Source organism: Labrus mixtus, chromosome 6, assembly GCF_963584025.1.
Source record: "Labrus mixtus chromosome 6, fLabMix1.1, whole genome shotgun sequence".
Classification (NCBI taxonomy): Eukaryota; Metazoa; Chordata; class Actinopteri; order Labriformes; family Labridae; genus Labrus; species Labrus mixtus.
The window spans coordinates 3369783-3395324 of NC_083617.1; the positions used below are offsets into that span (position 1 = coordinate 3369783).

The following is a 25542-nucleotide window of genomic DNA, read 5'->3' on the forward strand; positions in this document are numbered from 1 at the left end:
CGTTACTGCATAAACAAACGTTAACGATGATATTCCAAACAGCAAAACGAGCCTCATGAATCTGTGATTTTCTGTCATCGAGTCAACGTGGCTGGAGAATGTTTTATTTTTTTAGTGTTTTCCTCTCGTCTCTGATCTCTTTCACAGAAAGAAGTTTTAGATACTGCGACATGTAAAATTACAGCATTTCTAGGGTATGATAACAAAACAAATGAAACACATTTAATAAAATAAAGACATTCAAGTACAGTAAGATTTTTGCATGAAAATACAAAACTACACAAAAAGCATTTAAAATCAAATCTCAACAGTTTGAGGGGGACAAGTGGGGGGAAAAAAAAAAAGCTGAAGTGCTAGGTCGTTTTTCTCGAACTTTTTCGTCCGAGCTCGTTGGTTTTGCTCAGTGATGGAAGCATTGTTGAATTTCGGGGGCCGTTTCTTTTTTTGCGGCCTCATATGAATAAAGTTGTTTTGACTTCTGAGCGTCCGTCCACGATGGGGCTGTACATGACTGCGGGGATCTTCCTCCTTTTTTTTTCTCTCTCTAAAAGCAGACGAGCCTCGGCAGCTTTTCGTCCGTCTCTCGGCGGTTTTTCACTCACAAAACAAACACACCCACAAACCCTGAGTCAGCTGCTCGTCCGGCTCCGCCCCCCTGCTGTTGTCTTTTTTTTTTGTTCAAATAACCAAAAAAAGAAAAAGCGAGGCATCCTTAATCACCTTGTTGTCTTCTCTTAATGTCTCCTGTTAGCATATCCATGTCTTCTTAAAGTCCCTGTGTCCGCTCTGAGAAAGTGAATCTGGATTTCCTCCGCTGCACAGCGTAAAGTGTCTCGTGTCCGTTGCTGCAGAAGCACAAACCGGGGGGAGGGGGGGGGTTTGTGGGGCTCAGTTGTGCTGCAGCGTGTTGGACTCTATAGGAGGAGCCGAGTCATACAGTGTGTCCGTGTCGTGAGTCGGCTCTCCCGCTAACGTGCAGGGATTCGACAGCGTCCCGGCACCACAGTCACAGAAGAATCTGAGGGAGGAGAGAGAGAAGACAGATTAATGTCAGGGACGAGCACAGGTCGGGTTTCAAAACAAGCAGACGACAGTTCCTTCTTTCATCTATTTGTTCAATGCATCCAAAGAATGAAGGAACAGTTCAGATTAAAGATTTTCAACAAGACAGAAAGAAAATCCTTCATCCTCGTCTCTAAGCGAGCGTGTCTGCAGCAGTGACGGCGCTTGATTAATATTTTGGTTGCTATGATACGAGTCTATTTTCATGAATTCAGTTACTTTTTAAGTTCTTTCTTTTCCCAAATAAAAGCAGACCTACATGAGGGGGCTTAACCTGGGCTAGACAGATTTGTGATGGGGCTATAGCGCCCCCTAGGTCTGTGTCTTATGACATTATCTCGACCAGGGTTGGGCAACTTTGGTCACAGCAAGGGCCACATTAATTTAATTCCCACTGCCAGAGCGCCAAATTGTAGTTTCCAAAAGCAATTAGTCAGTTTTGTCTCAAATTTAACTCAAATATTATGATGGACATTTTTCTGGTTTTCATGATTTCATGGCAGATTTTGTCATTATTCCAATTAATTGCAGGGATGCAAACAACCAGGGATGAAAAAGGTGACATGGTTTCAAACCTCCCACGGGGGTCCGGGGGTATATATATTATATATATATATATAAAAAATGTTATGTAAATTAGCCATGAGCTGCACACTGCGACTCATTGAATCAGGTTTCATGCTTCTTGCGGTCGGCACAGCGACATTGCGCAATCACGGCCGGCGTGAGGAGGGTCCGCGGAGTGTCTGAGCGCCCAGCCGCGCACCTCCAAGATTTTGTAATAACGCAGACAGGTTTGCGCCATTGCAGCGATTGGCTACAGGGCCTGGAAGTACTTTATTCAGGCCGTGTTGATCGCTGAGCGCTCTGACCGCAGTGTTGAAACAACTCGACGTTCGCAGGGACCGTGCTCGCCGGCCGCAAGAAGCATGAATAAGGTTTTAGATTCATGACAGCTCACAGATTTATCCCCCCCCCTCTTCCTCCAAATATTTGTTTTGCAGATCTAAATGAATCATGCGAATTTTGCCGAAAGGTGAGTTTGCAGCCCTGGGATACGGCAAAAATAGAGTCTTAGGAGCTGAGACGGAGCCGAGGAGCAGCGGGGCCAGTGGAAGCACACACACATTGAATAAAGTAAAAACCTATGAGCGCCGTTATAAACAGGACGGAAACAGACCGAACACGCAGCAGGTGGAATTCAGTCTTTAATTCTCTGCCCGTCTTTGGTCGAGCTACGGCGTCACACCGGGTGTTTATTGTGGTCGTGTGCGACATCGACACTGACCTATCGTGTCTGATGAACTCCACGTCGTGTCCTTGGTGACACTTCTTGATGCAGTTCACACAGATGGCGTTGCGGTCTGTCGTGTTACAGGTGTGACACCTGCGGGGACACAAAAGCGTGCGTGTTAAAAGATCGCAGAACCGACCAATCGGCTGAAGGATGAACCGGTCTCCTTTGGTGGCGAGCGTAAACATCAGATTACCTGTAAAAATCGTGCATTGGGTAGCTGGTGTAACTTGAAATCTTGTACAGGCACTGACCTCTGCTCACAGCCTTCTCAATGGCATCCTGATTGTTCATTATTTTATTATCTGGAAGAGAAAGACACAAAAGGAATCCGTTAGCGGCAGCGCTCGTTTTTTTTTATTTTTATGCACACACGGCGAGAGACAGCGTCGATCTAGAGAACGTGTGACCACCTTTCATTGTGACGTTGACACCCGATGCTAGAAACAATCCCCCGAAGCGATTGTTGAAGATCTGATTGCCCTCGAGAGTCGCTGTGGCGTGATTGGTGATCTCAATACCTAACAGAAAAAAAAGGGTCAATTTTAAGAACCTTTTTGTTCACCTAGGTTTGTTAAACGACGATGGATTATTATCATTCTATACCTGCAGCGAAGCCGTCAAATATCCTGTTTTTCCTCAGGACGGGGTGACTGTTGGTGCTGATGAGGACTCCTGCTTGGGCGTTTCTGAAGATGTCGTTTTCCTCTAACAAACCTGACGACAGGAAAAAGACATTTAAGCACAAACTAGGGCTGTGCTCAAAGAATCGACACGGCAAGTTGTGCATATCTATATATGATATATTTCTACGTATATAGGTGTTATGGAATTAGCAGGGGTGCAAACTTGTCACCTTTCGGCGAAATTCTGTTTTGGATCCCAAATAGGTCATTTGTGTGATTCATTTAGATCGGCAATACAAACATTTAGAAGGGGGGGGGGGGCATTTATAAAAAGGGACTAAAGGTTGAGAGCATGGGGTTTTCATGTTTCACTGAAACTTTATCAAAAAGTTAAAACAGAACATAGATATAAACAAGCAATTGTGTTTTTCTTATTGTTTGCACCGCTTCTTTCTTTTTGGTCTGAATGCTAAAATCGTTTGTAAATTCACTCTTCAATTCATTTTTAAAGCTGATATTAAAAAATAAAAATAAAAATCTTCCCGGGGGAGCATGCCCCTGGACCACCCTAGGGGGTTTGGATCCATGTCACCTTTTTCATCCCTGATGAGTTTGCACCCCTGAATTATACTGTTGAACTGAGAGACATTATTGGGGGTGAAGAAGTTGTTTAGTTACCTCTTCCTCCGTTGAATATACAGATGCCTCCGTCTCGCCCGTCGTGGATCTTATTCCTCCGCAGAGTCGGGTTACTGTCCGTCTTTATCCACACTCCTGCCATGGCGTTGTCAAAGATCTCGTTGTCCTCGATGAAGCCTAAGCCTGCAAGATGAAAAAAAAAAATGTGTTTTTCATTATAAAGAAAACAACACAATAGTCTACTTGAAAAAAAAAGGCAGTCCACATTAAATAAAGCAGGAGAGTTCCCTCTGATCTCACCTGAGTTGTAAACCAAAATGCCTCCGTTCTGACCTCCCCAGATCTTATTCCGCCGGATCTTGGGATTGCTGCCGGTCCTGTTAGAAAGGGAGGACACACAGAGACGCTGCTTATCACTAAATGCATTAAACACAAACACATTCTGTCCAAACATCATTTAAGTGTCTCAGAGAATATTTCCACATCATCTTTTGGCACAAACCTAATTTGAACTCCAGAGTACATGTGATTGTAGATGTCATTGTCTTCCAGGACGCCATGGCCATTGTCGTAGAAGTAGACCCCAACCTGTTTTGAAAAAGAAAGACATTAAGCGTGGTACACACCACATGATATTCAGCCCGACTCCTTCCTTCCGACCAAAGTCAGCAGAGGCCTGATTATCTGACGGGTCCAAAGATGTTCTTTCCAGATTCTCCTGAGGTGAAAGGTGCTTTAAGAGGGATTTTAACCTCCCACCGATCTGCTCGGAAAATCAGAGCCGCCCCAATTTGAAACCGCAGATATTAATTAATAACATGTTCAATTTATACGATCTCAACAAAACTGTTAAATCTGTGATGATTTGTCGTCATGTTTGGGCTCTCTCACAATTTTTAAAATCTTAAAGTGTGTGCCAGGTTTTAGCTTCTGGTTATCCCTGATGTTAAAATGCACAACGCCAGACTAACATTAACGTTAGTATCGCTCGCTGTGGGCGCTCACTCTGACATCTCTCCATCAGTGCATGTCTATAGCATCCTGTTTGTGCGTGTGTGTGTGTGTGTAGCATGTCTCAACAACAGAGTGTGAATTACATTTCCCCTCTCTGGATTAATAAAGTAAATCTTCTTCTTACCTGCTTCCCGCTGTGTATCCTGTTCCTCCGCAGCACTGGCGTACTGCCCGTCGTCACCCACACGCCCGCTAGCGTGTTGCTGTACACCTCGTTCTCCTCTATGACGCCCTGCCCCTTTTCATGCTGCGTGTAGAATAATGAAACATAAATCCCTGCCGTGTTTAAAAAACAATGAGGACATAAAAAAAAGTCAAAGTGTAAAAAAAAAATACCGACCACGTAAATGCCCCCATGCTGGCCGTCATGGATCTTGTTGTGTCTGACGATGGGGCAGCTGTTCGTCCTGATCTGGATTCCTGCCAGCGCGTTCCCGTAGATGTCGTTTCCCTCGATGAGGCCTCGGCCGTCGCCGAAAATGTAAACGCCGCCTTGGTTGCCGTTAAAAATTGCGTTGCCCCTGTAAGTGGACAGAACAAATTATTTTATTAGACAGATTTTTCACAAAAGAAGAAAACAACTTTCTCAGCTCCACTTCATCTGGGAAGTGTGGTCGACCTCAAGTTTTTGGCGTGCGTGTGTGAAAAGGCTTCAGACACGTTTTTTAAATGACACTGACCTTATCGTGGGGTCACTGTTAGACGTTATCCAGACGCCGGCAAAGTTATTTGCATAGATCTTGTTTTCGATGAACTGGCCTCGGCCTTTCTCGTGCACGTAGATGCCCCCCGTCTGCCCGTGATGGATCTCGCACCTGACCACGGTCGGATTGGCGTACGCCTTCACCTCGAAGCCGGCGATGCGATTCCGGTGGATGTTACAGCTTTCAAAGTAACCCTGGAAATAAGACGGGGAGAGAACAGAATTACCTCGTGTCACAGTCACATTGCAAAGGCAGAATTTCTCATCAGAGCAGCTGTCGGTCAGCAGTTTTTTTGTCTGTAAGGCGGAGCTTACCATGCCGTGGTCGAACGTGAAAACACCCACGTCTCTCCCATGGTGGATGTGATTACGTCGGATGATGGGGTTGCCGTGGTTTTTCACCCAGATCCCAGCCAGCGCGTTGTTTGAGATCTCGTTGTCTTCATAGATTCCCTGAAGATGGAGAAGGTTAATCTTTATCTGGTTCTACTTCATGTTACTCTATAATTAATATGCTGACTGACACAATCTGAGAAGGTGACTCAAAGTCGTTTATTACCTGTGCGTGGTCCGTGATGTAAAGGCCGACATTTTCACAGTCGCTAATGTTACAGTGCTTGATCGTGGGACAAGCACCCTGGCCGCTGACGCACACCGCTGAGCCCACTAAATCAAACAAGGAAAAGGAAATGAATCAGTGCACTCAGGTCCGTCAAAATAAACAAAAACAATCTCAGCTCCATCGAGGAGAATCCAAGTTTCACTCCAACATTTACTCCAATCTGTGCATTTCTATATTTCATACAGCGACACAGTGGGAGGAGGAGCTTTAATCAGCCTGGGTTCTTTGAATCCTGTTCATTAAAAAAACGACTATCAGTGTGCAGAAATGTGCCTGATTCGAGTGCACCTTGCTATCAAAAGGGAATAGTAGACAATACTCGAGTCGTTTTGATTCATGCTCTGACCGAAATACACTTAGGAATAATAAGGAGAATCTTTACAATCCTTTTCCACCTGCGCCTATTTCTCCACCCAGTTTTGTACAATCTCACAAGCAGCAGGGGGTTAAACCCGCCCTCAGTACACTCGCGCCATGCCCTTTAGATCACGCACTTTTAAAGGTGACATAGTTTGCATTTTAAAACTCACATATGGTGTTACAAAGCTGGATTTCCATATTTATGGCGGGCAAAGTTTCAGATCATGAGGTAAATGTTTGCTGAAGTAATCCCAGGATAATCCAGCAGAGGGCGCTAAACGGCTTGTTCTGAGCTGCAAAGCTTCTCTATAGGTTCCACAGACTGACAACATGAAATGTGAGATCTTTAAATACAGGAACATACTGATGACGGAGGAGCCGAATTACTGCAGATTTCCACAAAGTCTGTGCATGCTGACACGGGTTTGAACACACATCACAGGAGAACTACAAGATCACGCGGGAATACAGAGAAAAACGTGCAAACATGTTGCTTTGTTATTAATTTGGTGCCTGATGATAAAGTGACAAATACGGCTGTCAGTCTGTATGTTGTGTTTTATTTTGAAATTGACCGGCTCGATCTAATCAGTCCAGCTTGACGGGTGCCTGCAGTGCATCATCAAAAACAGACTTGAAGCGTATTTTGACTGCACTTGACAGCGAATGGTGCTGTAGTGCATGCAGCTGATGGAGTGAGAGGAAGTTGTCAGATACCTGTACACGTGCTGCGTATGATGCAGTGGTCGATGATGGGGCTGCAGTTGACCGTGATCTCCAAGCAGTGGTGTGCGTTGTGGTGCTGAGCGGATTTATCGTCAGGATTGAACTGCAGCGGGGACGAGAACATTTAACTGTCAGAACAACACAAGAACCATGTAGGTTCACCTCTAATACTTTAAATGTACACCGCGACAGTCTTACCCTGATGGTCATGTATCCCACATAAGCATCTTCAGAACCCTCCATGAACACAAACGTCGAGTCTCGGGTGTTTTCAATGATGACCTTCTCTGCTACTTTTCCAGGAGCTGCGAAATAACCAGAAAAGTTCAATAAAAATGGAGACTAAAGGTGAACACAACGAAACAACCTCGGGGAAAGTTAACATACCAGCTCCGATCATGGTGATGGGCGACTCGATGTAGATCCATTCGTCTGTGTAGATACCAGAGTGGACGAATATGAGGCCGTCAAAGTGAGGCTCCTGACCGCCTCCCAGAGCGTCCTCGATGGTGTCATAGTACTGAAGAAAACATCACAGGTCAGGGTACAGACCGGGGGAGGAACATTTGATGGAAAAAAAACAGCAAGAGCTCACTTACAAACATGTTATCTCTCCCTTTGTATCTGGCAGGATTACTGTAGAAGTGCTCTGCAAAGCCCGGCTTCACGTGTGCTCCTTTATACTGAGAAGATAAAAATCACAGAATAAATCACAGTTAACTGTTAAAGACAACAGGGACACTGTTTGGCTCAAGACAAGGAAAGTCCCTGAGAGATTTGTGTCTTTACAAACGATCCTGGAGGTCAACACATCAGAAAAAGGAACACAGTTTAAACAAAAGGTTCTTTTGTCCGTCTGGTTTCTGAATGGCCCGCGGTGTTGCTCTTTAAACAACATCAGCTGTCTGTAAACCAGAGGATTGAAAGTTTTAAAGATAAAGATAAACTTTATTGATCCCCCATGGAGGAAATGTTTGCACTACAGCAGCTCAACAAAACAGGAAACAGGAATATAATTATAAAAAAAAATAAAAAAGTTAAAAATCAAGCATATTTACATCAGTTAAATAAAAAAATACAATAATAGAATATTACAAGCATTACTGAGGCAGATTCAAAACTACGGATTTGAAGAGCCCATATTCTGCCCTTTTTGGAGTTTGTATATTTAATCTATGTATCTACTTTTGTACGTTCACAATAGCTAAAGTCCGAAAGAAGTGTCTGTTTTCATGTACTGCTCCTCCTTGCTCCCTCTCCGCTCTGAGTCCGTCAGCTACGCTCTGCTGAGCCCACACTGTTAGACCCCACGTGGGCCAAGTCTGCTCTGATTGGTCTGCCGATCCGTTCTGTCGTTATTGGTCAGTTGTTCAGCACGCGTCTTGGAAATTTCAACATGAGCTGCAGGGCCACAACGAGCCAATGGGCTTAGATCAGTGATCTCACACTGACAATGACGCCGCACTGACACATTTTTATTGAGGGGGGCTAGAACCGAGCGTTACACGCAGCTAATGCTACAGCTAACAGGAGGACGTAGGAGAAGCCGCGTTTCCGCGGACTTTGAGTTTTCGCACATAGATGTGCCTAAACATGCACAGGACACATGGAAAACACACTAAAGGGCATATAAAACCAGAAAAAGCAAAATATGGGACCTTTAAAGATGAAAAGGAAGCGGGGACGACACTACATTTTTACCCTCTCGACCGTTCTGAACCACATCTAGATTTCACTGAAGCAGCACCCAATCTTTTTAAAACAAGAGAGAATAGTGAAGAAGCCTCAGGACCCAACAACTTCATGAAAAATCGTGACCTCAATTTCTGATATTTTTCAATCAATCAGATTTTATTTGATAAAAGAATTGTGCAGCCTGGACCTCAGATAGTACAAAACGTGATATAACAAAGAAACAAACTTCTTAAAAAAACGCTTCATGGACTTTCTGTCAGCATTTTTCTTCCAGGCAGACCTTCGCGTCCCACTGAAAACAGCTCCGCGACCCACCTTTGGGTCCCAACCCACCAGTTGAGAACCACTACTTTAAAGCATCGTCAATAATCATCATGTGGTTTGCAGTTTCCACAAGAGAAAATAGAAATGTCTCCACATGCGTTGGAGAAGCAGCCCAAGGCAAAAATGTCCTGCTCAAAATAACATCTCATGGGGCGCCGGTAGCCTAGTGGTTAGCGCCGGCGCCCCGTATGCAGAAGCTACAGTCTTCCTGCCGGGCAGCCTGGAAGCGGGCAAGAGAAGTGGTTCAGATAGAAGACCTAAAAAGCCTCTGCATGTTTCTAATAAGCTCCACGAGCAGAAACGTGCTCAAACTAGGATCAATATTGGAGATGCTTTTTGAAAAATGGAGAGAGGTTAGAACACAGAAAGGTTTACAGACCCATGCAGAGCTGGATAAACACTGAAGCTTCAGAGTCCACCACATGGTGACCTGTGTGAGCATCGACTCTAGAGAGGAGGGGGCGACAGCTCGTTGCAATGTTTTGAATTTGGACTGCAGTACCCATTTTAAACACTAGGGGTCAGAGTTACATACCGCTCCTTTAACGAAACACTGTTTCTGAAATGCACTTAATGCTTTACAGTTCCAGTTGCACATACCTCAACTTTCAAACACATTTTCCATGACATATCTACCACACATGCCGTAAAACGAGCAGCACAAATGTTCTGAAAATGTGACCAAACAAACTGTGAAATTAACAAATCAGGAAGTCAGTCCACTTGAGGTTTCTTACCAGCTGCTGAAAACTCTCCTTCCACGGGTTCGGCTGCTCGTACTCTTCTGGGTTTATCTGGTAAAACTTCCCTGCCTCGGGGTGCATCATGGGTCGTGTGTATTCAAACACTTCCATGTACAGCCTCTTCCTTAAAGACGAAGACACAACAACAATTCATATTAAAAAAAAAGAAACTCTAGAAGCTTTGGTCCAATCACCTCGGTAAGCAGTCCTGTCGATGTTTTGAAATTTGCCTTTAAAATGAAACAAAAACAGGATGTGTACAGTGTTGCTGCATTAATCATTGAGGTCATTTTGAAAAGCAATGAAGCTGAACACTTCATGTTTTCAGCTTCCTAAATGTCAGGATTTCAAACTTCTGTTTATTTTGTAAATTAGGAGTCTTTGATTTGAACTTTTGGTTTTAAAAAAAGAAGGTATTTGTGTTTCAGACTCTTCAACTTCCTCTGTTGCCGCCATCACTGAAAGCTTTCTGAACGCCGTCCTCTAGCTTTATCTGAACTCTGTGTCATCGCAGCCTTCTCTGCTTCTGGCTTTTTTTTTTTCTTGCTCTGTTCAGCAGGCCGAGCCGTTACAACTAACTTGAGCTGAGCTTTTCTCTGAGATCCTCCGATAGACGTGGAAGACCTCCAGCAGGCGGTGAAGTGCTTAGAGCGCTGGCTGATGCACGGCGAGGGTAGAGTACGCACAGGGAGCAAGGGAGACATTCGATTGGTACTTTCCATCACGATCTCTCACAGCAGTGATAGGTCAGAGTTTTTACAAGAATACAGCAGCTCATGATTTATTGATTGCTGCCGGGTTTAAAGAACGTTTTAACAAATATAACAAACAATGTTTGCTGGACAAAACTACCAACCCTGCCTTCAATGGTGGAAATAATCAGCAGATAAATGTGTCATGTGTAAGGATTGTTTGTGCAGCACTAATGCATCAGAAGAAAGGACTAGAGGAACATTTTATGATACAGATTTCTTCAACGTATGTAGAATTAAGCTGACCTGTAGACACGTTCTGATTCAATAACCTATCAAATTGTTTTTTTTTGGTTGTTTCTGATCACTAAAAACAAAGCGTACACATTCCTTTTAATGCTTCACACTGCATTAAACTTTCTAATGTATGTTACCACTTCAGAGATCAGATAAAAAATTCAAAATAGAAGACGCTACCTCAGTAAAATGAGTTGAACAAGTAGCCCTGTGACTTATATAGTAAAGCTGCTGTAAGAGCATTCATAGCACAATCGTTAAAGGAGCACACTGGTCAAGAAGAAAGTCTCCAACAAACCAACAGCCAATACTCAAAGAGTCTCACCAGAGGATGGGGTCATTGGCCAGCTCACTGAAGCGTTTGCACACACACGCGGCGCGGCAAAGGTCCTGCTCCAACAGGTACGAGAAGATCTTCAGCACCACCTCGTCTGGAAGCTTCTCCTGCAAATACTGCTCTGCCGGAGCTGCTGAGGAGGAGGAGAGATGGGCGGTGGATTCAGATTAATGCTTGAGGTTCTTTAAGGGGTTTAGACACCAGCAGACTATAAGAGCATACTCATGGAAACCTAATCAGCTTTAGTTTTTACTGCTCGAGTTGTTCAAGTTCCCGGAGGCATCGGAGCTTTGTGTGCACTCGTAACCAGGCGATGCAGCTTTTTACTTTGACATCACAAATCCCGGATCAAATGCCATCTTAGGCCCCGTGTCCACATAGTGTTTTTTCCGGGGCAGAAAAGCGCTGGCTGTGAGGTCGGTAGTGTTTGTGCGCCGAGAAGAAAAGCGCTGCACGTCTGTCCTGTCTCTCTGACCACAGCTGCCCTCACTGCTCGGTTACTTTTTACTGCTTTTTTAAAATCTTTTAGATTAATTTCCCGATCAGACACGGAGCATAGAGGATGTAGGTACCCCATGTATGGAGGATATGGTCCTCCAAGCGGGCGACCCAGGTTAGAATCCCACCTGTGGCTCCTTTCCCACATGTCATTCCCTACTCTCTCCCTTATTTCCAACTCTATCCACTGTCCTCTATCTCTCCACTAAAAGGTACAAAAAGCCCAAAAATAAATCTTTTAAAAAATTTAAAAAACGCCTTTCTGAAAAGTTAAAAGATTTTCAACTTGAACACACGGAGCCGCAGCACAAAAGAGACAGAGCGCTCAGGAAAATGATGCTGGGTGCTGCGCTAAGTGGACACGGGGCCTAACAGGACAAACATTGATCTCTGATTCTTTGGCAGAAAAAGACTCTACCTGCCCAAACCCTTCAGGTCTTTAGCTACAATGTTTTAACAGGTCGACCAGAATTCTTGACCATTGGTAAAAACCCCTCAGAGCACTGATTTTCTAAAGTCGTCATCCCAAAACCTGAATGAACACTTCCTCCAAACTCACACAGACTATGTGGAAAGTTGGCAGTAAGACCGGGGCCTTTGTTCTGAAAAGGAAAGTGAAACCTAACATTTTTTGAATTTGCTTCGAAATGCAACTTTCGAAACAGACTTTGTGAAGAGCAACTGGACACTTTGTACGAGGCGTGCTGACATTTCTTCCTCATTCACATCTCGTTATGAGTCAACACACTGCTGTCATTGAACTGAGGGAGAAGTAATTAATGTCACCTTACTGAAACAAGCCCTCACAAACAGTGATGAATGCACCTTTGTGGAATGTGTTCCTCGTTACCTGGTAAGTCTTGACATTTTCCCGAAACTCTGGGGCGCTTAGGTCGGTGCCCAAAGTTCTCTGTGGTGGAAGTGGAAGCACCCTGAGGCAGAGAAGACATGGTGTTATTCTTTGTGTTTCCATAGAATCAAACATTTCTCTCTTTAGACACGTGTGCCTCCCTCTGTTGTTAATCCTGCTGCACGCACCTCCATGTTTGTCTTCGTCGGACACACTGTTCTCTTGGGTAGAGACTTTCTTCTAAGTTGGTAGGGACTATTCTGAGCTCCTGGACCGGATTCTTCTGCGACCATATCTGCAGCAACGTCCTCATCTGCAAATAGTGAAAACATTAAAAAAAAACAATGATGGTTTAGTGATGGTTTAGTGATGCTTTCCTTTAGCCTGAAATACTGTAATGATGCAGTGGGAGGAAATACAAGAACGAGCGCTTTGGTGTGTCCTTAGCAATATATTCATTATTAGGGCTTCTTTGAGGATATTTCCAGGAGGAGCTGCATGTCTGAACGCAAACAGCTGAATTTTTCACTCGGATTCACCCGGAGTTTCTCCTGACAGCACCCTAGTATTTTTTCTGCAACAAGTCCGAGTGAGATCTGCTCTGGAGAATATCCAGAGCAGTTCTCCTGAAATTAACTAGATATTTTTCAGGAGTGCGTGTGTGAAAACGGCTTATGTCAGGTTTTTAAAACGTCCCTTGTGACTCTGCAAATTAATATCTTGCCTTAACACTAACAAGAGGCCCTATGACTATAATAACATACAGATTTTATTCACTTACTGTCTTGTTGGGGAGGGGGCCGTATATCATGAAGAAAAGCTGATGTGCATCTCTAGTTAAATGAAGGACAAACATATAAACCTTTAACTCATTGTCTACTGCAGATATGTAGAATTTTAGACACTCGTTTGTCAGTAACAAGCGATACAATATAAGAATAGTTTAACAGAGGCAATCACCTAAACACTATCACACATTTGAACCCAGGAAACACAGGAAAGGTTCGTCATTACCTGCTCGTTTAGCTACAATTTGACATCATATCCTATCAAGAGGGGATGCAATCAAGAGGATCAACAAAACAAACAAAAGCAGCGACCCCGATCCAAACCAGACATCTATTTATGCAGACATTCAACGTGCATTCACCATGGCATGATAAGTTGATAGCTACCCCAGATGGGAGATGTAAACTCCCTGTTTGTTGCTCTGGTTGCAGAGAGGACTCTCCCCGGCTACTCTCCCAGTAACCAATACAAACACGGTCTGAGAAACACGCCTGACCACCTGAGGCAAATTCTCTACAGTTGTAAACTGACATAATGTGTGCTTTCTCCAAGTGTTGTTTGACCAAAACAAACACAATGATGACCAGAAATGTAAATGGATCTGATAGCACACATTCACTATGTTGTGAATGTTGTGAAATAGGAAACACTACACTGTTGCATCTCTGCTACCAATGGTTGATTCATTTAATGTCAACACAATATGACTACAGAGCGCTGCTGCGGACATCTAGGTGCTGGTCATGATTTAATTGATGAATTAAGACGGAGAGAAGCACTCAAGAAACCTGATAATGCACAGAGCATAACAGTTCAAATAGCTTGTTTCTCTTTGTTTGATGCTTTTCAGAGTGACTTGAGCGAATCTCCGTTTCCCTCTGGATGAAAGTAATGTTTTGATTTGTGTCTATGTTTACCTTTGATCATGAATGTTTGTGAACTTCATTTCATTGCATTGACTCTTAACCACATTAAACGTCTCGCGAGAGACAATGGGACAGGAGTTGCAACCAGTGGCAGCGAGCCCGTTTCCACCAAGCGGTCTGGTTCAGTTCAGAACAGTAACCATTTATTGGCGTTTCCACCGTCAAAAGTTGGGGATGGTACCAAGACAAGGGATCCGTACCATCCTACTTTTTTGGTACCCTTCTGTCGGGGTGCCACGGGTACCGATCCAATCCTGTCCTGTTCTTCTTCTTCTACGTTGAACTTAATTAATAGGGGGCTACACTTTGTTGGGCTGCTATGATGTCACACTAATACATAGCTGACGCTGCCATCTCCATCTGGCTTACACTCCGCTTACAAAATAAGGATATGGTCGGCTGTGGAAAAGCAAGCAAATTCAGGGTCTACAGTACCCAACTGAACCAAACCGTACTGTACTTCTTGTTGGAAACGGGGCTGAACCTGTACAGGTCGCTGGACAATATATGACAGGTACAATCTGACCTCCAGCTCTTACTAAAGAACACTCCATCAATGGTGTCTGCATCTCCCCAAACATATTTTCACCCAAAACATGTCTGTCCGGTTTATTTTTAATTCCTCTACATAATTGCATATTCAACTGCCGGCTCTTTTGTTTACACGAGGTCAAGTGAGTCGTTGGGTTCCTCCACCCGGCACGATAATCTTCGTAAACTCCTGCAGCATGTCATGTGCCGTGATGTTTAAATATCTTGTAGTGTGTGCATGTTTGGGATTATGGAGAAGAACATCTGTTATGATTCTCGTTATGTGCGTGACGCTACCCGGATTAATTGTAACTAAGTGTTGTTTCTTAGTTAAAAATGTTGCTATCATGACAACCTTAGCAGCCACAATGCAACATACAAGAGAGGTGTGAGTGCTAATTTCAGAATATCTTTCAGAGTGTGCTTTCAGTGGCAGAAGTTGTGCATCAATCGTGATAAAAATGTGATCAAATTAATAAAGTTATTGTCAATCATTTCTGTTTTACTCCACATGGGTTACTGCTCTCCTTCTTACAGCCATTTAACTGATGCTGTTATATCATCATTAATGCATTTCACGTTTCAACCTACTAACACTGAATCAGATTCACACATGCATCATGAACTTTACTGATCAGCTTCTCCATATAACTCCTATTTGAGTTCAGCCATGGCAACAGTAGTTAAGTGAGCATCCTCAGCTAATGTTTACTTTGAAAGATTACAGCCAGTAATCAGTTTGTAACGTTACACCGTCTGTTTTCACACTTAAATACGAAAGAAAAAAACATAAATATAAAGTTAATAACTGTTACAAAGACGTGACTACAATCATAAACGAATTATAATCACACAATCAGTCATTTACACCGCGCAGAGGTTGGGGCTTTATAACAGCTAAAAAAAAAACTCCTAGCAAGCAGATGGCTAGCCTAACATGCTAACAATGCATTCACGTGATGATGGAAAAATCGGAAAAATTAGTTTTTCCATTAGGATACACTCATAACAGCTCTCTTAAGCCATAAAACTGTAAAAGTCAGATAATTTACACATTTATCAGAAACATTGTGGATCAAAGTTGATGCTGGCTTAGTTTTTTCTCCTTTTTTATTCAGGGTTCTCGCTATTTTCTGGAGATTCTTTTCCAGGACAAATAAACTGAAATGACAGGAATGCATCGTGCCCATACACCTTCAGTGTGCTATTTTCTGTGTGTGATTTAAAAAGTTGTGCAGCTTTTGGTTGTAACCATGAACTCTTACATGCTTATAAATGATGACAAATTGATCGTAGAATAAATGCAAATACACCTGCAGACGTATACTTCTTCATAAGAGTATGTTACAATAATTAAAAACAATTTTTCCTCTCTAAAAATAAAATACAAACTTGGCTATGGACTTGTGCAAGTGTGAAGTATTTTGTAACGCATGCTTTAACACTTTTCATGATCTAATGAGAAACTTGATGTACCAATTAAACAGCAGTTTGATGAATTCTCAGAACTTTATTACTATGCTGCGGACAAATCCCAGTCGTATTTCTGTGCACACCAGTCATCCACGTGGAGACACTGGTATATCTGTCTTTATAGTATTGGCAGTGTTTAGTCTGTTTGTTTTTAACTGATTTCTAATGGACTCCTGAGTCTGTCAATAAAGATGTTGATAACGATGATATGTTTAAAAAAGAGGGCCAACGGAAGTATCTCGCACCTGCAAGACTCAAAATTATAATATTGATAATGATAACAACAAATGGTAATTTAGAAATAACTAAAAATCATGGATATTCGACAAGCAAAGTGGCCAAAAACAAATTGTGACACTCATTCCCTCTCTTCATACTATTGTCTATAAACTACTGTCAGTATTATATTTGATTCTTAACATGATTTAGCCCTTTTAGATTCGGTTTTGAAATTGGGTGAATAAGTTTGCTTTTTCTCTCATGCCATGACTGTTTGGGAACCCTGATAATTAATGTGCTGCAAATTCACTTTCTCAGGCTTAAAGTGTCAGTTGTCAAACAAGGCAAATGTATTGTTTAATAACTAACTAGATAATTCTAATAAATCTGCTTTCCATTACTTTAATGTCACCAAATCACGACCTAAAAGCTCATAAACACACTGAAGCCCAAACGTTGGGAACTCCGAGCATCCAACGAGCATGTAAATGCAGCATAATAATAACAGCTAGCACATGCTAGGTTCAGTTAGCTTGCTACGACAACTGGCAAACCCACTTTGTGTACCCTTCCCTGCGTTTGTCAACCACGAATCAAGCAACTGTTGTAATCTCGCTTGTATTTCTCGACATACATATATCGTAAGTTTGCAAAAAAAGAAAGTATAAATGAAACAGTGGATAAAAAGATAGGACGAGTCGGGGCATAAAATCAAGCAAAACAAAGCGCGGCCTAAATGCTAGCTGCTAACACAAAGCCTCGGTGTTTCCTGACCGCAGAGCGACGCTTCGAAACCCGACTGTTTTCTCGCACTGTGGCCCTAAAGTACTCATTCCGTGTTAACATTAGCGACACGGAAACCACCCAAATCACAGCACACAATCAACCCTGGCTGCAGTCTTATGACTAGCCGTCCAGGAGAGCTAGCGTTACCTCTTTCCTGGTGGTTCCTCTCCGGCTGCACCGGGCGCGGCCTCGACACTCGCCTGGGTCTTCTGCTAACGTTGCTTGCTCTGACGGAGTTCATTTGGGGGTGTTGTTAATCCTGAAGAAAAACGTCGAAGCCTTCACAGCAGAAGAGGCGCCTCCGGGTACATAATCTTATGTCTTTTTCTCCAGCAGTGCACGGTCTGCCATCTTTTAGCCGTCCGCTCCTGAACACCGTCTCGCCGTGTGTTATTCCCCTGCGCTGCTGTTACGTCTCCGGCCCCGGTGAAGTGAAGCAGGAGGAGCCGTAACAGAGACAGGCTCGGTCAGGCTTCAGTCACAGCGCGGGGGGGGGCGGGGGGGGGCGGAGGGGGGGAGGGGGGGGCAGGACCTCTGGCGGTCACGGTGATGTCTTTCACTTATCCAGCTCAACCAATTAAAAATGTGCAGCTCAATTAGAAAATAAAAAAAAACTTTTCAAACTCAGTGATATAATAATAATTGTATTATTGTTATTATTTAGCATCAATATATATATATACATATTTACTGTACATTCTATATATTTTATTATATTATTATACTAGTCTATATTATATAACATTTCATTATATTACACTATATTCATATTGCACTATATTATATTATATTATACTACATTATATTCTTCTCTGCTGTTTACATTACTTGCTGCTATTTTATCATACCATCATCACTTTAATCACTTGTCACTTTATCTTGTCATTTTCTGCAAATACTGTCTCAATTCTCAATTCCCCCCAGTTAACTTCATCATTCATTTCGTACTGTATATACCCCCTGTTTTTATTATTTTTATTTTTATTTTTATTTTTATTTTTATTTTTATTTTTATTTTTATTTTTATTTTTATTTTCTATTCTGTTTAATGTGTATTTTGAGCTTTCTTGTCTGTGCTGCTGTAACACCCAAATTTCTCTGGGGATCAGTTTTTATTCTTATCCTTAATTAATTAGACTATAATTAATCATTTATGGAAGCTTTTCATTTTTTTTAAATTTCCTTTTATTGTTTTGATTTAGTTAACTGACAACTGTTTTCTGTTTTGTGAAATCAGGTTACTTTGTTTGTTTGGTTTTTTTGGCAGCTATTCTTGTTTTGATATACTGTATAAATGAAATGTCAAAGGGTAGGCATAATAAGCCTCGGCTTCATCCTACACCTTTTCGGCCATTGTTTTTTTTTTTTAAATTGTATTATTATTCGTGTATGTTCTATGCTTTGTGGTCATGGACCGGAATAAATATTTACTACTACTACTACTACTACTACTTCTACCATTCAAGCATCCATCAAGAGACAAAAACAACATTTTACATTAAAGCCTTGATATTTTGTTTAACCTTTTCATGTTTTTAACACCAATAATAGGCTACGGAGCCCCAGAAGTCCCGAAAAGTAAACAAAAACAAAAATATATAGGCTATCTTGTGCACACAATATAATAATAATAATAATAATAATAATAATAATGATAATAATAATAATGATAATAACAATAATAATAATAATAATAATAATAATACATTTTATTTATAAGCGCTTTTAAAAAAACTCAAAGACACTGTACAATAGTTACAAACAGAAATAACAGCACAGTAAGGACAGACTAACAGACATTGCAACATTACACACAAATCATAAAGATAACAACAATAAAGGTAAAACTACAGAAAACAGAAAATACATCACAATCATACATTAAAAGCTTGTTTGAAGAGGTGAGTTTTGATAAGTGATTTGAAAGTAGGAGGGTCGGTGCAGTGTTGAATGTGTGTAGGGAGTGAGTTCCAGGGGGGGGGCAGCTATGGAGAAGGCTCTGTCCCCCCAGGTTCGGTGCTTTGTTCTAAGAGGGGGAGATAGGAGGTTGGCTTTTGAAGAACGGAGGCTGCGTGCAGGAGTGTGAGGGTGAAGGAGAGCCGTGAGGTAGGAGGGGGCCTGGTGGTTAAGGGCTTTGTGTGTGAGGATATATGGATATATATATATATATATAATGTAATATAATTATCTTGTGCGCAAAAGTTAGATGTTATTGTTATCATCTAACTTGTGTGCCCAAGATATGTTGTGCATGCACATTAGATGATATTTTGAGCGCAAGATAACTTAATTGCACAAGATTTTAGCTTCAGCACAAGTTATATTGTGCGCTCAAGATAATAATCTTTTTATCTTCTAACTTGTGCAACCAAGATCATGTTTTGAGCACAAGTTGATATCTTGTGCGCAAGATAATAACTTAAGTATATCTTGTTTGCACAAAGTAATTATCTTGTGCACTCAATTTAAGGGTCATTAAGTGATATCAAATCCCATTTGGATGATTTGGTGACGAAATCAATTTGGTGTCGTTTAAACATAATCCAGGAAGGATAAGAATATAATTTCAGAGAGACATATTGGGAGGAGAAACTCAGTTTATGTTGAATACAGTACACTCTTTGGCATTTTGCAGCATTTGTTTCTGAACTACAGATTTAATTGATTTTTCAAAGTTAGAGTTTATAAAGTTGATGTTAAGTTGTAAGACAAATATCCTTGTTCATCATTAATGCTAGAGAGAAAGTGTCACATGCTTCCTACCAAAATCTTTGTATTTTACGGCATTGCAAAGTCATTTGTGGGAAAATGTCCTCATCTAAGCCACTTCAAAAACAGAGGGATGAGATGTTGGGATACTTGTGACAATTTTTAGGGGGTCATATAAAGCTGATGTTGATGGGTAAAAGTTGACAATCATATAGATCTAGATTTATCCCCATGTCCTTTAGTATGTTACAGCTGTATGTTCCCCGTGCTGTTTGTCCCTTCTCACCTTCTGTTGTCTCCAGCCCAGGCGAAGCTACGAGGCACACCTGGCCTCAGTGCTGAGTTCAGGAGGAGAGAGAGGCGTTTGGAGTCGGGCCTGCTGTGCCTCTCAGTCAGGGATTGTGTGTTGTTGTTTAGTTAAATTAGTTTCTGAGTGGACCTTTTTACTGTCTGTCTTTTGATAATAAATCTGCTAATTCTGACTTTGGTGAGGAGAGAGTTTAAACCCAGTTCACGAACAAAGACCGCTCCAATGGGGTACATCATAGAATGACTATTAAAGGAGCAATAATAACAGATGTTAAAGAAACAACATTAGGGTTACTGCATGTATGTGTGTCTGTGTGTGTGTCTGTGTGTGTATGTGTGTTTGTGTGTGTGTTTGTGTGTGTGTTTGTGTGTGTGTTTGTGTGTGTGTGTGTGTGTGTGTGTGTGTGTGTGTGTGTGTGTGTGTGTGTGTGTGTGTGTGTGTGTCTGTGTGTGTCTGTGTGTGTGTGTGTGTGTGTGTGTGTGTGTGTGTGTGTGTGTGTGTGTCTGTGTGTGTGTGGGTGTGTGTGTGTGTGTGTGTGTGTGTGTGTGTGTGTGTGTGTGTCTGTGTGTGTGTGTGTGTGTGTGTGTGTGTGTGTGTGTGTGTGTGTGTCTGTGTGTGTCTGTGTGTGTGTGTGTGTGTGTGTGTGTGTTTAAAAGGCTCTCTGGTGAAGGCTATGGATGGCTCGATGGATGATCAGAGTTAAGAGAAAGGGAGTAAAGTCTGGTGTTTCGTCTGATGGTGGTGCTATTCAGCATCACTAAATGATTTATTTTTATTGACTGAAAGAACTTTATTGTCAGACATGATCTAAAATCGGGGCTTCAGTAGCTCAGTCTGTAGGGACTTGGGTTGGGAACCGGACGGTCGCCGGCTCGAGTCCTGATGAGGACTATGATATGGAAGTCTGTCTGGTAGCTGGAGAGGAGCCCTTGAGCAAGGTACCAAACATCCAACCGCTCTGCTACGCTCCCTGTGTAGCAGCCCCACTCCGGACACCGCGCCACTAACGCATGTCCACCGGTCCTGTTTGTGTGAGAGGCATGTATGTCAAATAACAGATTGTAAAACCAGAATTTCCCCTCAGGGATTAATAAATTCTATAAAAATTAAAAAATAAAAACTTGTCTTGCATGCCAGCAGCTTCATTTGCAATATAAAAATGAAAGAAAAGATTCAAAGATACTGAGAGCTGCAGAGGTGCCCCTGATCAAGGCTCAAGCTGTACAAAGATACTGTAGCATACAACGACGTAGATCTACATTTGTACAATCAGCTTCCTCCATCAGAGGCGGTAAACTCTGGATTATTATTACTACCTGAAATCAAATTCATCTCAGACTAAAAAAGGTGAAATGCTGGCTGAAAGCAAACCAGAGCTGTACCCACATCATCCATCTTAAATCTGTAATTTGTATTGTCATTTTGTTGTGTTATGTGGTTTTATGTGATCGAATGTGATCGTTTGTTTACCCAAAGGCACAACGAGGGACAAGAGTTGGAAATTAGGAATCTCTTCATATTCTTTATGCAGCACATCAGCTTCATGCTCTGTATGGAAACTATGTTAAATTGCATTGTCCCTATTGAATAAATACATTCAAATTCAATTCATTCTTTGTTTCTTGTAGGATCTGTTACAGTCTTGAGATTTTATTTTTTTCACTGACAAAATTTAGAAGCATTAAGTCTTTATTCTAACACCCCGGTTACATCCCGCATCGACTCTCAGGTCTTCTTCTTCCATTCAACTAACTGTACTAATCTCATCTCAAAACACATCTGTCTGATCATTCTCCATCCGGTCTCATAAATCCTCAACATCCTGTACATTTGCATGTTTAATGTTAATTTTATCAATGTATTGTTACTGTGTTGTTTTCATCTCTGCTTGGTATGAAGGTGACCTTGAGTGCTTTGAAAGTCGCCCTTAAAGAAAATATATTATAAATATTTGGTTATTAATTTACTGTGACATGTTGAAAAGTGTTTTGTGATTGGTGTAGGTCAAAAAGGTTCATTAGCATGGGTTTCTTTTAAGTCTAATTGTTCAACTTAATGAAGACGCTTGTCTTAATTATCATGCGCAGTACCCCCACTTGTCCACTAGATGTCTCCTCATCTCCACCTCTGGGTGTTCATGCTGTGTGTAAGATGAGCATCACTTTGGACCTCTAAATGTATGTTTATTGGGAAATCCAGCTCAGCTTTTTTTTTTTTTTTACGGATGCTAAAAATAGAAGATTTGCCCCTCATGCAGTCACTGTAAATCATGACCTCTTACCTTTTGCTCCAGGCTGCTGCCATGACAACCGTGTTTGTCCTACTGTTTGTGTCTTATTTCTAAATCGATGACTAATGATCTCAGGAAACTGAAACCAGTTTTTTTACACCGCTCAACGTTGTGATTATGTCATAATATGGTTGTGGGATATCAATATGTGCCTGCATGTGTTGACAACATGCTAATTAATTAGCACGTGTCTTGGCTGCTCTTAATGAATACGGCTCCACTGATTAATTAACTACCTACAGCAAATGTGTCACACCGAGCTCAAACCTCCCGCTTACTGCCTTTAGATGGCAGCCTCCACACAACAGATGAACTCTCAGCTTCCACACACATTTGTGGTGTTTATATTTCCTGTTTATGCATCTGTTTGCTTTCATAATGTTTTTGTTTTATGTCCCCAATCAAGCCCCAACGCCTATCAGCAGGACCATCTGTGATCATCTGCTGCGTGGTCACTGACCCATCTGTGAGCTGCTCTGTCAGTCTGACGGTCTGACGAGGTTAATGGTGATTGACCTCATGAAAGGAGTCAACTGGGGAGTCTCGTGGCGGCCGTTGTTTTCTACAAAAAAAAAACCCTGTTGGCTTGTGTCCTAAAGCTGCTGTCAGGACTGTTTAGCTGATTGTGAAACAGACTGAAATTAATATTGAGGACTATTTATGACCAACGACGCCAAACAAGACCATCAGTGTCAGCCATGGTTATTATTACACAGTGAATGTTGATGTTTGTAACCTTTGCCTCAAATGAGTGCTTGCACAAAACTCTTGAAATGTTTGGGGAGTGAGCTGCATGTATCAACACAAACGGAAATATTTGTCCTGATCCAGCACTGTAAAATGTCAGCAAGAAGTCAGGTAAGCTGATGCGTGAATGCAGCAGGTAAATACTCCCTGGAAGCAAACATTTGCATGCACATACCTAAGCAACCAGTTTTAACTTTGTGCACGTTATTGAAGCTGCTTCATGCTCTTGTCTTCCGCCAGCATTGTTTTTTCCACTTTTTTGTTATACTGTGAATTCGTCCAATTACAAGAAGCATTGATTAAGGCAAAAAACCTGTCACTGTCGCAGCATCTGCCTCCTCGGATATGTTGTATGCATTGGACTGTGAATGACTTTCAACACTTTTTTTAAGTCATATCTCCCCTCCTGAGACTCCCCACCTTTGTCTGACAGGTTAAATCCGCTTTCACACATGCACAAAACTTCTGAAAAACTCCTGATATTTGCAGGAGGAGCTGCATGTGAAGTTCAGTCTTAGTTATAATAATCAATCATGCCATCTGAGGTTAGGTGAGGAGTCATGCTGTGTCATTTTGAGACCGTTGAGGCAAGTTTTGAGAGAGCTCTATTCTATGCAAATGAGTCTAGGGACCACCTGGACTAGCTGAGCATTCATCCAATCAGGTGCATCCACTGATGTGCATCACCTATTGAAATGTGGGTGGAGAGGTCCAAGAGAAAATCGTAACAAGCCCACCTAGCATCCTCACCTGAAGCAGTGTAGCGGTAAGGTGGAGGCGTCTGCAGCGTTTGTTTTGGTTTCATGATGGGCGACATCTACTGGATCAAAAAGTTGCACATATTCCCTTTAAGGAAAAAGCTGAGGTATACAGCAAACCTTAAAGGTTTTATATGTGATTTTTTGATCCAGCAGATGTCGCCCTTGAGCACCAGCATGAAACCAAAACAACTTGCGCTGCATTGTTGTGTTAGCATGCTAATGCTAGCAATCTTTATTATGCTCGTATCTTCACACTGCATGTAAATTTACCTGAAATGAGCGTGATCTAGAAACACAGTTAAGCAGTGAGTACAGTATGTTATTCTTCTTTTCTCTAGTCCCTCAATTAAACAACTTTTATACACGAGGGGAGGAGTCAGCCGGCCGTCCCGGTGATGTAAACAAACTGAAGATAGGACTCTGAAAACTCTGAAAACATCACAGACAGTGGGACTCGGGTGTTACACCCATTGTAGACAGTCATGACTCACAGAGTTATTTTCAGAGGATATACTTGATTTCTATTATATTTAAGTGTGAAAAATCACATATTAAGCCTTTAAGGGTTCAAACTGATTCACTGCAATGTGTCTGAAATCTGTTACTTTGTGACTCCTAACCCTCAAAGAGATAAAAACACTCCTATCACCTGTCAGCCCTCTCAGGACTCAGAATCCCCTGAGGAGTGCACACATCACACGCTGACAAGTAAGCATCTGGCAGGCTTCAATGTCCTCATTTATAAAACTCAGATTCATGTCATTAATGATTTACCTTTCAAAACAGTTATCAATGATTTAATCAGGATGATCACTTTATTTCCTGAGTGGACTTTTCTTTGTCCGTCGTCAGTGATCGCCTTTGTGTTCACAGAGCACTTGCTGTTTTCCTCTGATGCTAAAATGCTTTGACTCAGTGTTGCCATGGCTGGAAGGAACATTTTTCGCCCCGTCTTACATCATCTCCACTTTTTTTACTAGTTTTTTTTTTATTTCTTCGGCTGAATCCCCCACAAAAAGAAAAAAAAAGAAAACCTGTGAAACAGAGAGATTAACTGTAAAGATGTGTGTTTTTCTGCACTAATCTTCCAGAGATATGACAGTGAGGAACATGTGTTGGCTTGGTAACCAATCTAGTATCCAGTGGCAACAGAGGTGTATTGAATGCTGGGTGGGTGAGTGTGTATTGGCTGGTGCGTGCCCACCACTCTCCTGTGTCACCGAGTCACAGAGGCTCATCCTTATAACAGCTCTGAATAATGGAGGGGGTTGTGTAATATGCAGCTAAGGAGTCAGAATTATGTGTGCGTTTGTGTGTCTGTGCGAGTGTGCATGCATGTGTGCATGTGTGTGTTTGTGATTGGGGAGGGGTCAACCATGCTCTGACATGACAAATGCTCTTTGTGTTGAACTACCTAATGTAGTGACCTGCTCTCTGTCTGGGTCACTTTCACTGTCATGCAAGAAGATAAAGTCATGTACACACAGACTTATAGCATGTACATCTATAATGAAATCAC

At 42.0% G+C, this 25542-nt stretch overlaps 1 protein-coding gene across 3 annotated transcripts; it reads right to left on the reverse strand.

The window, feature by feature from the left end:
* Positions 1-195: 195 nt before the first annotated feature.
* Positions 196-17652, reverse strand: fbxo11a (F-box protein 11a). 3 transcript variants are annotated; one of them, XM_061039547.1, is made up of 22 exons: positions 17354-17622; positions 12671-12795; positions 12483-12564; positions 11123-11264; positions 9803-9932; positions 7646-7729; positions 7434-7566; positions 7245-7351; positions 7038-7149; positions 5898-6004; positions 5654-5791; positions 5316-5533; positions 4976-5156; positions 4760-4882; positions 4124-4209; positions 3922-3998; positions 3661-3804; positions 2963-3073; positions 2770-2877; positions 2553-2661; positions 2351-2449; positions 196-1018 (listed from the first exon to the last, which is right to left on the reverse strand). In XM_061039547.1, the coding sequence occupies exons 1-22, from the start codon at positions 17445-17447 to the stop codon at positions 889-891; spliced, it is 2640 nt and encodes an 879-aa protein (XP_060895530.1). In that variant the 5' UTR covers positions 17448-17622; the 3' UTR covers positions 196-888. The 3 variants fall into 3 exon arrangements, 2 of the variants coding, with proteins under 2 accessions (XP_060895530.1, XP_060895529.1); XM_061039546.1 differs by having other exon boundaries at positions 11123-11267; XR_009673245.1 differs by having other exon boundaries at positions 880-1018; positions 2611-2661; positions 11123-11267; positions 17354-17652.
* Between the last annotated feature and the right edge of the window lie 7890 nt (positions 17653-25542).